Genomic DNA, 11,565 nt, shown 5'->3' with positions numbered 1-11,565 from the left:
ATTTCGCCTAAAGTTCTACAATACGAAAAAAAGTCCCGAGAAAATTTAAAAGTAACTGTAAGGTATGTACATCATACTATAAAGTTTACTAAAATGAATATCATAGTGCCGTAGCTTGTGGTGTTTTTAGAGTAAAAAGATAAATAAAAACTGAAGGTAAAATTTACTTTATGGATCTAAAAGGGGTAATTTCCTCGAGAAATCGTCCGTTTTTCAGCCAACAAGATCTGCCGACCGGATTTTTCACCGTTCATGTTGTTAATCTTTCATTGCTGAAGTTTCATCCTGAAAAAAAAAGAATTAAGTAGATTAAATGACGCCACAAAAAAGGAAATGATAGCTCACGGTTATACTAATTGGTTGATCAATCAATCAACTTTAGCTTGCTTTGGACGGACATCCCTCTCCTTGTAAGAACACGTGATGGAAGGTGTAAAAGCCAATCAACTATTACCTTTCAACTTTCAAATCATGACTTCCTTTTTTTTTCAAAGAAGTTTTCAATTACTTTCTATTAAATGTATCAACAGCCACTGAAAATAGACAAAGCTCTGATGTCATTACGGAGCCATTTTAATAGCAACCAAAAGACTTTGCAGAGTACAATCCTGATGGTCGAGAAATAGTACTAAAATAATCGTGTTGCAAATGAAAGATAATCTGTAATTTGCCCGTATTATATGAAAACATTTTGTGTGATCAATTGAAAGATATCGCTAATCACGCGAGCTAAGACCTGGCTTGGGTAGCAGTCACCTATAAATGGCAGGAGGGGGGACGTCAGGTAAATATTTTGAAAATTGCAAAATCCCCCCGAATCGACCCCCTCCCCTCCCCGCAACATGGCAAAAAATGACTGGGCTCTCAGTTAGGAAAAGATTCTGGGGCGTTACGAGAACGCATACCCCGAAACACGTAAAATTGTACAAATAAGGAGTCTGCTAAGGGGTCGGCATTATCGGTTTTTCGGGTCTGGGCTCCGAGTTTTCGAGTTGAATAATAGGTCCCAAACTAACCTTTTCACTTTACTTTCACTGTTTTCCACCTTTGGAAGATGTACTTGGAAGATTCTGCCGTAGGAATTCGTATCGAATACAGCAGCAAATAGAGGCTTGTTAAGACATACCGCAAGATCATCTGGGTTTCGTTCCAAGTCTATCAGTCCTATCAGGTTACCAGAGTTTCCATGAAACAATCGAACAACTTGGTCGGGGCAACTGCACAAAAAATGTTCTCCATCACTAAGAAGTTTACATTCCTCGATAGTAGGGCGAAAGTGTGGGTTTGACAGTAGTTTGTGCATGGTAATTCCCGTAGTTGCATTCAAAATGTGCAAACCGTCAGCTTCGTCAAGTGAATTCCATGTTACAACAAAATCTCCATCATTTGAGATAATCGCACAAGGATGACGGAATACGCGAGGGGTAAGGATATTCCTCTTCCACAAACGCTCTTTCTTATTCCAAACTGCTATCGTAATAATAGTCTCTCTTACAGACCGAGGTTCTTCTTTGGTACAGGCTACGAATTGAAACTTAAGATTACAAGAAAGTGAAGTAATGTTTCCCTCCATTGTCGTTGTCGCAACAATTCCACCTATTGTGATGCTTAAAACGTCCACTTTGGAGCTGTTATTCTCGCAAGGTCTTTGACATCCTACTAGTTCGTCGGTTACAGGAAACAAACTTACCAACGTATCAATTTCCGTGAACGATCGAATACATCGTGATAATTCAAAATCCCACAACTCAAGTAAGTTGTTGGGCGTGTTCTTCATTAGAAGCACTCCTTCCCTAACGGGCAAGAGGTATAACGGTGATTGAAACTGACGAACAGTTTTCTTCTCCTTGTTGCAGACATGCACCGTTGAAAAAAAACGGTCGTTTAGTCTTCTTTCCCTGTAAGCATAGAGATATCTTCCATCCACAGAAAGTTTTCCTCTTAATTGGTAACGACCTATTTCTCTTTCACAGCTATCATAGCCAGGGCAATCTTCAAATTGATCATGATGAATCATAAACATTTCTTTATTAAAAGGGCTACAAACTACTACAGATTGGTTGCTAACCGCTGAGAGGAAACCTTTCTTGAACGACGGAATTACCTCTGATATCATTGTGTAACATTGGTGTCTAGACTCTGAGAACAGGAATTTACTTTCATCGAGGGATCTACACTCCCATGGCCACCAGAAAATGTCTTCAATTTCTTGAAAGCAGATCGCAGTTTCTGGACACTCAATGGAATCTTCGCTAAAGGAAGGGACTTTACAACTGTAGCAATCAAGTTCGAGGCTGGCATTATCACCTGCAAATCCAAATAAAATCTCCCGATTATCAGGGGAAAAATGCATCAACGAACACACGCGGGGACATGCAATGTCACAAATAAACTGAATGCTTATGTTACTCAGCTTGTACAAGCTAACATTGTCTGATTTATCTGAGATTGCCACCAATGTTCCATCAAAAGAAAATGCAAAAGACGTCATGTTCTTCGTGCATTCAAAACGAGTAATCTCCACCCCGTCTGACATACTCCATAAAACAACATCCCTTGGATTTTCAGGGCAATCTGTTAACATTTTAGACCTATCTCCGCAAAATGCACATACGTTGAACATGCAATCACTTTCGGGAAAGAGAGGTTGTAAATCTCCATTTATGGTAAAAACGTCTCTTAAACTTCCAGGTATGACATAATCACCGTCCGCGTGAAATACAACAGATCGGTAAAATGACATTGATGACACCAATGCCAAGTCAAAGTCATTGACAACTAAGTCGGTCACATTTCGAACGGCACAGTCCATGGCATATATCGGAATGCCGAATGACTTTTCTGTGAATGCATAACGCAACCAGAGTCGATCGCCACTTTGTAGTGACCATAGTTGAACACTCCTGTCGACGCACTCACAAACCATGTAATCCATTTCTGGAGAGATGTCAAAACAAGCTACCACACTACCACATTCAAATCGCGCTTTAATTCCCACTTTTCCGTAACTACCCTCTTTGTTCACGATTTCGATGTAAGGTATCCTTGGATACTTTTCCTTTAACACACGGTTGGCCATTGAGGATAGTTGCGTTCCTCCTTCGTTAAGTATTGTTTGAAATAATTGCTGCGGATGTTGACAAAGCCTAGATTTGTATTTTCTCATGACAGAAATGGCAGAGGTCACAGCAAATTGAAAAGGAGAAGGCAGAACGTCAAAGGATTCTAGTTCTTTTATACTCAAGATATCTTGAAATCCTGAATCACTTCCGATAAAAAGCTTTGCATACAAAAGTTCTAGATCTGTCACATAATTTTCGACAAGTTCTTCAAGTTTTTCGGGAATTTCATGGTCTCTCATCGCATCCAATAGGTGCTGCACACCATACTGTAAGGCATATTTCTCGGTGTCACTGAACTCTCCACCATAAATCCCTTTGCGTTTCAAGTTATTGAGCTCAGTTTCACAAAGCTTTGAAAGGATCTGACTGCCTTCATCTCTATCCACAGTAAACCCATGCCGTCCGTGAGTGCTTCTGTCTGTAAGCCAGTCTTTGACAGACTTGTGAAACGTGTGAACGCGTTCGTCAATAACTGGTAGAAGGGTAGAGATACAGGAAATAACCTTAATTATCTTCCGGTGTGAGGAAATTGCGCGAAATTGAAACACCTTAGAGATAAATCCAAGTGGCAAAGGTTCTTTTGCAGTCATGACAACAGATAGAAAACTTAAAAATTTGTCTTCGTCGATTTCCAATTCGTTAGAAAACTCTCTCTCCAAGCGTTTAAAATAAGACTGGTAAACAGAAGAGATACCTAATGGCAAGGCACTGTCCAGTTGGTTGAGAGTTAGTAGAGAAACGTTTTTCTGAATAAAGTCTACCAAAAAGTAAGCATACAAAATGACACCGTCAGACTTCTCAACCAGAGCATTTAGAATAGTTTCTTGATCATTGATTGGAATAACGCGGTCCAGCTGCTTCTCCAAGAACAGTCGAATGTCCCTTTTGTTTTCACCATCATTCGTTTCCAGATACAGAGGCTGTAAGCCGCCGAGTTTATTGGAAATGTTTACTTCCGGTCTCGTGGTCACAAGAAAGCGAATCCATTGTGGAAGCTTGATGAAATGGTCAGCTATCACATCCAACAATTCATTGCGCCCCTTGTACTCACTCTCATCCAAAGCGTCCAACACCAAGAGAAGGTTTCTACCAGGATCAGTGATTTTTCTGAGCGGCTCCTTGAAAAGTAATGCAAAAAGTTCCTCCACTCCCATGCTGTTGATTTCTACGCCCAAATTTCTTGACAGTTGTTCCAGTAGAGCCTCTTTGTATTCTGGTAGTGCACGACACAGGTGACTGGCCAAGGATTGAAGCAACAACTGAGGATTTCGATAGCGCACGTTGTTGTGTTGACAGAAGTGGCTCCCTGACAGTCTACCGGCTTCTTGCATCCTCTTGCAAATGACCGCTGAGATAACAGACTTTCCCATACCTGCATTTCCGCTGATTACCATCACACGGTTTGGGGAATTGCTGTCATCAAGCCAACCCTCGATTTTTCGAAAGATCCACTCGCGAGTTCCTTCCTGGAATCTTGACACGTAAAACTCGATGTCTCCTTCGAACTCGGACTTTGCTAGGACGTTCAGAATTTCTTCTCTTCTGTTAGCCTGTCCTCTTTGGTTTAAATCCTCAATACTCTTTTTAACTTCTAATACGTCTTCTTGTATTTTGGTTTGAGTGTGACATACTCCATGCAGCTCCGACTTCATTTCTTGCAGTATCTTAGCATTCTGAGTTTGGTTTTGATGTACAATATCTATACTTTGACTTATTTCTTTTAGATGTGCTTTAAGATCCTGCTCACTATCAGCCCACTCAAACAACATTTGAAGATAATCTTTCTCTCCACTGTGCTCAGCCTCTAGTCTATCTACGTCTGCTTGATTCAATCCAAGAGTCACAAGAACGCTACTTATTTCTTGCCAAAGCTGGGAGAACGTTGCTGAGTCGACTTCAGTGGTGGATACATGGCCATACAACTCATTTCGAAAGAACTTTACACGAGCAAGGTTAGCCTCTAGAGAAGTGTCACTTAAGGGTGGTTTTTTGTGCCAACCTGACGGGGGAGGGGAAAGCCCACAAATTTCCGTCAGAAGAAGAAAAAGAAGAGTAATGTCAAAATTGTTTGAATCCGGTGAGCTCCCACTGGGTGGAAACAGTTTGTCCCATTGAGCCTTACGTAAAATTCGTTTCTTCAGAAGATTACATAGTTTCGAATGATTGGCTTTCGCTTTGAGATTCGCCGCCAGGTTTGCTGGAGAATGATGCCTGTCAAAAATGCTTTTTAAAACTGTGGTTCCACCATCGATAAGAAGTCTGCTGAGCTTGGCTCCATTTGTCTTCTCTATGGAGCTAGCCAGGGGTGAGGTTACTGAAGCCGCCATTTTAGCTCAAAATTGATGGGCTCAGTCCTCAAAATCTACCTGCAAAGAGAAGAAAAAAACTTGAAGCGTTGTCATGAATCCTCAAGTGATACCTAAAACCACTAAAAAAGGTGATGGAGGTCCTCTAAGAAAATAATAAGCAGTTTTATAAATATAATATTTCATCAGTGCGCCGGACACAGGCTGTACGTGTTGGCTCCTCCCTGTACTTATTTGAAGATTCCCCCTCCCCCCAATTCCCAGTAAACAGGCCAGACCACATCACAGTAATCTCGTGAGGGGGTTCTCTAACGTCCCCTGCCTATCCAAATTAACTAATTACTAGATCAAGGAGACGGGACCTACGGTTTATTCGTCCTTATCCGAGAAGACTAGAATGTCTATCCATTTCTTGATATTATAGAAAGGTAGCGCATTCTCGTCAGTTATTTTAAGACCTTGAGTGTTGGTCCGGCCGGGGTCTCGAACCATCGACCTCGACCTTCCGCACACCAGTCCAGCGCTCTAACCAGTTGAGCTAACCGGGAGGCGGTTGGCTCAATTGGCTAGCTCAAATGATGTAGGTATTACAATCTATCTATCAATTGGAACCTAAAACACCATATGCAGGTGTATGTAACATTAAAGTAATGTTAAGAAACACAAATGTTAAATAAAGTTTCTGTCTAGAAGATGTTTCGTTAAGGATAGTAGTACAAAAAACCATTTGCCAACAAGTCCAATTTCAGGACTAAACAGTCTTGAGAATAGCAGAAGAAAATGGGGAGGATTCCACAGGTTTGTCATAAGACTTATCAAAACATCTCGATGATGACCACCCAGCAGTTTTCAGGATTTCTTGGATTGGAACAGAGGCTGTTTTAGCCTTTGAAGTAGCTGCTGCTCGTGTACTGTGTGGCTTAAATATTGTTGTATCTACCCCAGCAAAGGTCATGACAGTGAGAATCCACCTAGAAAGAGTCTCTCTGGACACCTGTTTATATGGCTTAGTAAAACTGACAAAAAGTTTAGTTTCCATACCCCTGAGAGGCTTTTTTCTCTTAAGATATTCTTTTAAGCAAGTACAAACACAAAGGGACGGATTGGCTGGGTATGCTCTCAAAACAACTGTAGGTGCTTTGTAGCCTGGCCTGCTCTGCTTAATATGGGCAGTAAGCAGGAACTCGTAGCCATCAGGAAGTTCTTTCATACAGTCTGGTCCAATATCAAGGATGTGAAGACTCTGTCCTCTTTGTGCAGACACCAGAGCTATCAACATAATCAGCTTGTGGGTCAACGTTTTGAGGTCAAGCCCATCCACAGGGCTTTTGGAAGCCAGATAATTTAACGCTGGTTGAACGTCCCAAGTCGAGTGGTACCGCGGAACGGGTGGTGAGCCTTTTTTATACCTTTCATAAGTCTAGAAACAAGTGGGTGGCAACCAATAGTATTCTGGTCTTCAGAAAGGGTAATTGGTGATATGGCACTACGAGCAGTGTTAATGGTAGTGTAGCTCAAGCCCTTCTCATGGAGGCTGACCAAGAAATCCAATACTGATGTTAAAGGTGGGTTATAGGGATCAGCCTGTCGTTCACAGCAAAAGTCAATCCACTGCTTGATGTACAGTTTATATTATTCTGCGTCCCACCTGACCATGACTGCACGATGATTGTTGCAGCCTTCTCTGATATGTTGCGTTGCTGGAGGCTTTTTCCGAGACCTTGCAAGCTGTCAACTTTAGCTGCTTGCGAAGAGGGTGTAGAGCATTGTTGTGAGGTCGTGTCAAGAGATAGTCCAGCTGAGGCAGCAACACTGGGTTGTCTATTAAAAGGTGAAGGAGCGTTGTAAACCAAGGTTGTGTCTGCCAGAAAGGGACTAAGATTACACCAGTAGCTTGATCCTGTTCTATTTTTTGCAGACAAGTTGCTATCAGGCTGAAAGGTGGAAAAGCAGAAGAATAATGTTCTTTCCATCGCATTAATAATGCATTTACACATTTTGCATTAGGGTCTGGTTTCCAAGACATACGTAGGTATTTAAAAATTAAGTCGGGAAGTAAAAAGATCTATTTCAAAAGGGCCCCACATTTCATTAATGTGATCAAACAAATCTGGATGTAGAGACCATTCAGTGGAGGTGTGGAATACTCTAGATTCCGAGTTAGCTACTACATTGATGGAGCCTGGTATGTGGTAGGGCACTGAGCCAAAGTTCCCTTTCAATACACAACAGCCAAATTTTCCGGGCCATGTTGTTGCAATTTGCAGATTGGATACCCCCCATTGCATTGATATAAGCTACTGTAGTAGTGTTATCAGATTGAAGCCTAATGTGCTTCTGTCTCACGTGATGACACAGAGACTTGAGACCTCACCAAACTGCTTTTAGCTCCAGGTAGTTAATATGAAACCCTTGCTCCTCCAAACTCCAAGGGCCACCAGTTTTCTGTTCCCCATACACTTCCCCCCAGCGCTTAGTTGAGGCATCTGTTGTCAGAGTCATGTCAGGGTTAGGCTGAACAATCTTCTTAAAAGAAGAGTCCACATTATTTATCCACCAAGACAAATCTGCTTTGGCATCCTTAGAAAAATATAATGGCCCATCATAATTACCCTTGTTAGCCTGCAGTGCAAGGACCTTATTCTTTTCTAGATTCCTGTAATACAATTCTCCAAATTGCACTGCAGGTAGACTTGAGACTATCAAGCCAATGAAGTGGGCAGTTTCTCTGACGGTCACCTTAGTTTTGAGTAGTAAATTCTGACAGGCCATGCGTACGCGTGCAGCTTTTGTAGGGGGAAGTCTAAATGTCATAAGAATACTGCTAAGTAAAAACCCAAGAAATTCTATTTCTTGTGTGGGAATGAAAACTGATTTCACAGGGTGAACTACGAATCCCAGGTTTTGGAATGTGTCAATCGTGTCCTGGACATTCCTCTTACAAGCAGCGTGGTCATATCCTAATAAGAAAGAGTCATCTATGTGCTCCATGCAAAGATGGCCCATTGATCTGATATGAGAGTGAACAGGTTTTAAAATTTTTGTGAACAGCCTGGGGGCACAAGCGAGGCCATTGGGTAGGCATGTGTATTCATAATAACTCCCTTGCCACTCAAATTTTAAATATTTCGTGTCCTCTCTAGCAACAGGGACAGAATAGTATGCGTCCTTTAGGTCAACTGAAGCCATAGAGCACCCCGGATGCATGAGTTTAAGAGCTGTTTGAGTAGTGTCCATTTTGAAATGGTAGTATGAGACAAATTCATTAAGAGGTTTGAGATTTAAAATCATTCTGTAGCTGCCATCTTTTTTAGGCCGCACAAATATAGTTGAGAGGAAGTCCCCCTCTACATATTCAGTTTGTTCCCAAACTCCTTTACGGAGAAGTGTAGATATTTCTTCACTTATTATCTCCCTTTCACCAGGTGAGAAGTGGATTTGTTTTGGTGGGTGAGGTTGGACGGGGGTATTAGCTTCAAACTATATATGGTAGTGCTTTATGGCATCAAGTATGACTTGGTCATTTGTCAAAGATTCCCAGGAGCCAACATGGTCCTTCAGCTGTCCTGCTGAAAAAATACGGACCATTTGATGTAAATAATCCCCATCCATAAATGATTTAGGATGTTTCCTCACCTGGTTATCGTTTAATATTTGTTGTTGGATTGGCTGGGTTTTTTCGGGGCACTCTTGTGTCCCCGGCTGTACCCTAAAAAGGGGCGTGTCTGAGATGTTTTCTGGCCAGTAGATGTCCGGTGGTATGGTTTGAAAGTTGAGCGTCGAGATTTCTGCCTCACAGCCTTTAGATAGTTATGGCTGGATTTGCGGGTGTCAGAGGTCCTCTGCATCTGCTGGCCCGCCTATTTTGCGTCTGCCATATCCCTTAGATGTTTTGACAATTCATCCCCAAATAGCTTTGTAGAGGGCTTGATGTCCTCTTTGCATAACCTTGTGAAAGGGGGGTTGAAGTCGGGCTTGATTAGCTCTCGTCGTTTCATATTAAGTTTATAATTGTCATTAGTCACAAAAGCAATGCTGTCCATGACCTGGTCCAGGACCTGACGGACGTTAGTGGGTTTGCCAGTTTGAAGGTCTTTTACCAACTGGTTCCCCCGAAATCGACAGGAATGATAAACCCTGAACAGGCAATTCTTGCACCTTCTGAAAAGCAAGGTCAACTGTTCTGCTCCTCCTGGGAAGCAGATCCCAAACCTCCTCTTTAATTGTTGTAGTACACAAGAACTTAAAGTTTTCTGGTGGACTGTATTTATGAACTCTTTCCTTCACCGTTTCTGGTGAAAGAACTCCAGAAGCCATACTATCAATTAGACTGGCAACCTTCTCTGTTATGGTAGGAGATTTATCGTTGGTCTGTAAAAATGCCTGAGTCAGACTTTCGAGGACATCATTCTGCTTTTCTAAGTCAGAGCTAGCAGATTCTTTCACCACGCAAGAGTCGCTCGGGTCGAGCACATTATTTAACGTGGCAGTAATATTTAGTTGTCTATTGCTCATGTTTGAGTCTTCCTTTTCTGCCTCCTCGTCTGATTCAGGACGAAGGAGGATGTCGTCTTTAATGATGATAATGATAAAAGATTTATACCGCGCCAGTATCCTACTGTTCAAAGGCGCTTACAGAAAACTTTAACATTAACACTTAAGACAGCTAATATTAATTATAAAAGGCTTTTCTAAAAAGAAAAGTTTTTAATCTACTTTTAAAAACAGACACAGACTGAGCATTTCTAATTTCACTTGGCAAAGCATTCCATAATGATGGTGCTGCTACAGAGAAGGATCTTGCGCCATATGTTTTCAGGTTATAGGATGGAGAAACCAGAAGGTGCTTGGATGATGAGCGTAGTTGACGCGATGGGGTGTAAGATGTGAGCAAATCACAAATGTACGACGGTGCCAAGTTGTTAAGTGCCTTGTAGGTTACAAGTAAAATCTTAAAAATAATACGTTGATTGACGGGAAGCCAATGAAGATTGAAAAGAACAGGCGTAATGTGATCATGCTTTTTTGTAAGTGTGACGAGGCGCGCCGCGGCATTCTGGACGTGTTGTAGCTTTTTTATAGTGTAGGCTGGTAGAGCGTCGCTGTCTGCTTTTCTGAAGCTTTGGTCAATTGTGCCAAAGTATCGTTAAGTCCTCTGAGGATCGCCGCCATGGTGTTCTGTGGAGATTGGTCTACAGCATCGTTCGAGCACTGAATATCGCGTTCTAAACCTGGTGTAGTCATTCTAGGTGTTTTCTACCCAGTGATCTTATTGCAGACCCGATATTAAGAAACTTGAAGGTAAAAATGGAAGATTTTCTTCGCATAAGTAGTCACCGTGCTAAACTGATTTCCGCGCGAAAAGCACTGGTTATGCGCATGCGTCTAGCTATCTCATGGGATCCCTGGGGCAGTGATGACGAGATAGAATTAATGCTATTGAATTTATATATAGATTTTTTAAGATGAAATCAAAACCCTCTTCATAAGGAGAAAAACTCTTTTATCTGAACTTGAAGTTAGCATCAAGTCGATGCTCTTAAAATGTGTTTTTAAATCATCTTTTAGTAAGGTTAACAATACGTGTTTCCTCGTGAATAAGAATTTATCTTCTCAAGTTGATAATATCTCCCACTTGAAGATAAAATTTGTATCCATGCCTCCGACACCAAATATGAACTAGATACATGTGTGCTTAATATTGACGAGGGAGGAGATATGAAAATGGCTGCCACACAAAATACACAAGATTCCTTGAAACAAAGAGAACAAAAGCATTAATAGGGACAATTTGACGGATTGAGGTAACTGAAATCTCTGTACAGCTGTGCATTTCCAGTCCTTTGCCTCATTGTTATGTGTAATTGGATTGACATTCTGTTAGAGCAGTGATTAGTAGCATATTAGTAATATTTATTGGTGAACATATCAGAACAGGCCATGAAGACTGAGAAGTAGAGTGCACAGGTTCATGTAACAAATTTGACAAATTTAAATCGAACAAACTGTTATTTGAGCTAATATAAGAAAAAGGAGAACCTTATATTTTAGGTGTATATAAATAATAATAATAAAAAAAAGACTAGAAAAATTAAGTTGTTGTGATATGGCAAATTATTCCCACAAGCATTTTAAAG

At 41.2% G+C, this 11,565-nt stretch overlaps 1 protein-coding gene and 1 pseudogene across 2 annotated transcripts in view; both read right to left on the bottom strand.

Annotated features, from left to right (window-relative positions):
* LOC148737996 (uncharacterized) overlaps positions 1 to 5,449 on the bottom strand; it is a 6,701-nt gene extending 1,252 nt beyond the window's left edge. The window contains exons 1-2 of the mRNA XM_088751394.1: positions 1,017 to 5,449; positions 1 to 285 (exon numbers count right to left, since the gene is read on the bottom strand). The exon at positions 1 to 285 is cut by the window's left edge and continues 1,252 nt beyond it. Of these exons, the coding sequence (XP_088607520.1) occupies positions 267 to 285; positions 1,017 to 5,449 (4,452 nt within the window). The 3' untranslated portion in view covers positions 1 to 266. The remainder of the gene's footprint in view (positions 286 to 1,016) is intronic.
* LOC148737995 (uncharacterized) lies at positions 5,361 to 9,943 on the bottom strand (annotated as a pseudogene). The gene is made up of 4 exons (XR_015996798.1): positions 9,529 to 9,943; positions 9,065 to 9,228; positions 6,470 to 7,362; positions 5,361 to 5,488 (listed from the first exon to the last, which is right to left on the bottom strand). The product of XR_015996798.1 is annotated as an uncharacterized LOC148737995 (transcript).
* Positions 9,944 to 11,565: the final 1,622 nt, after the last annotated feature.

The sequence above is a fragment of the Stylophora pistillata genome, chromosome 2 (assembly GCF_964205215.1).
Source record: "Stylophora pistillata chromosome 2, jaStyPist1.2, whole genome shotgun sequence".
NCBI classification, from domain to species: domain Eukaryota; kingdom Metazoa; phylum Cnidaria; class Anthozoa; order Scleractinia; family Pocilloporidae; genus Stylophora; species Stylophora pistillata.
This window is presented reverse-complemented; position numbering and strand designations above follow the sequence as displayed.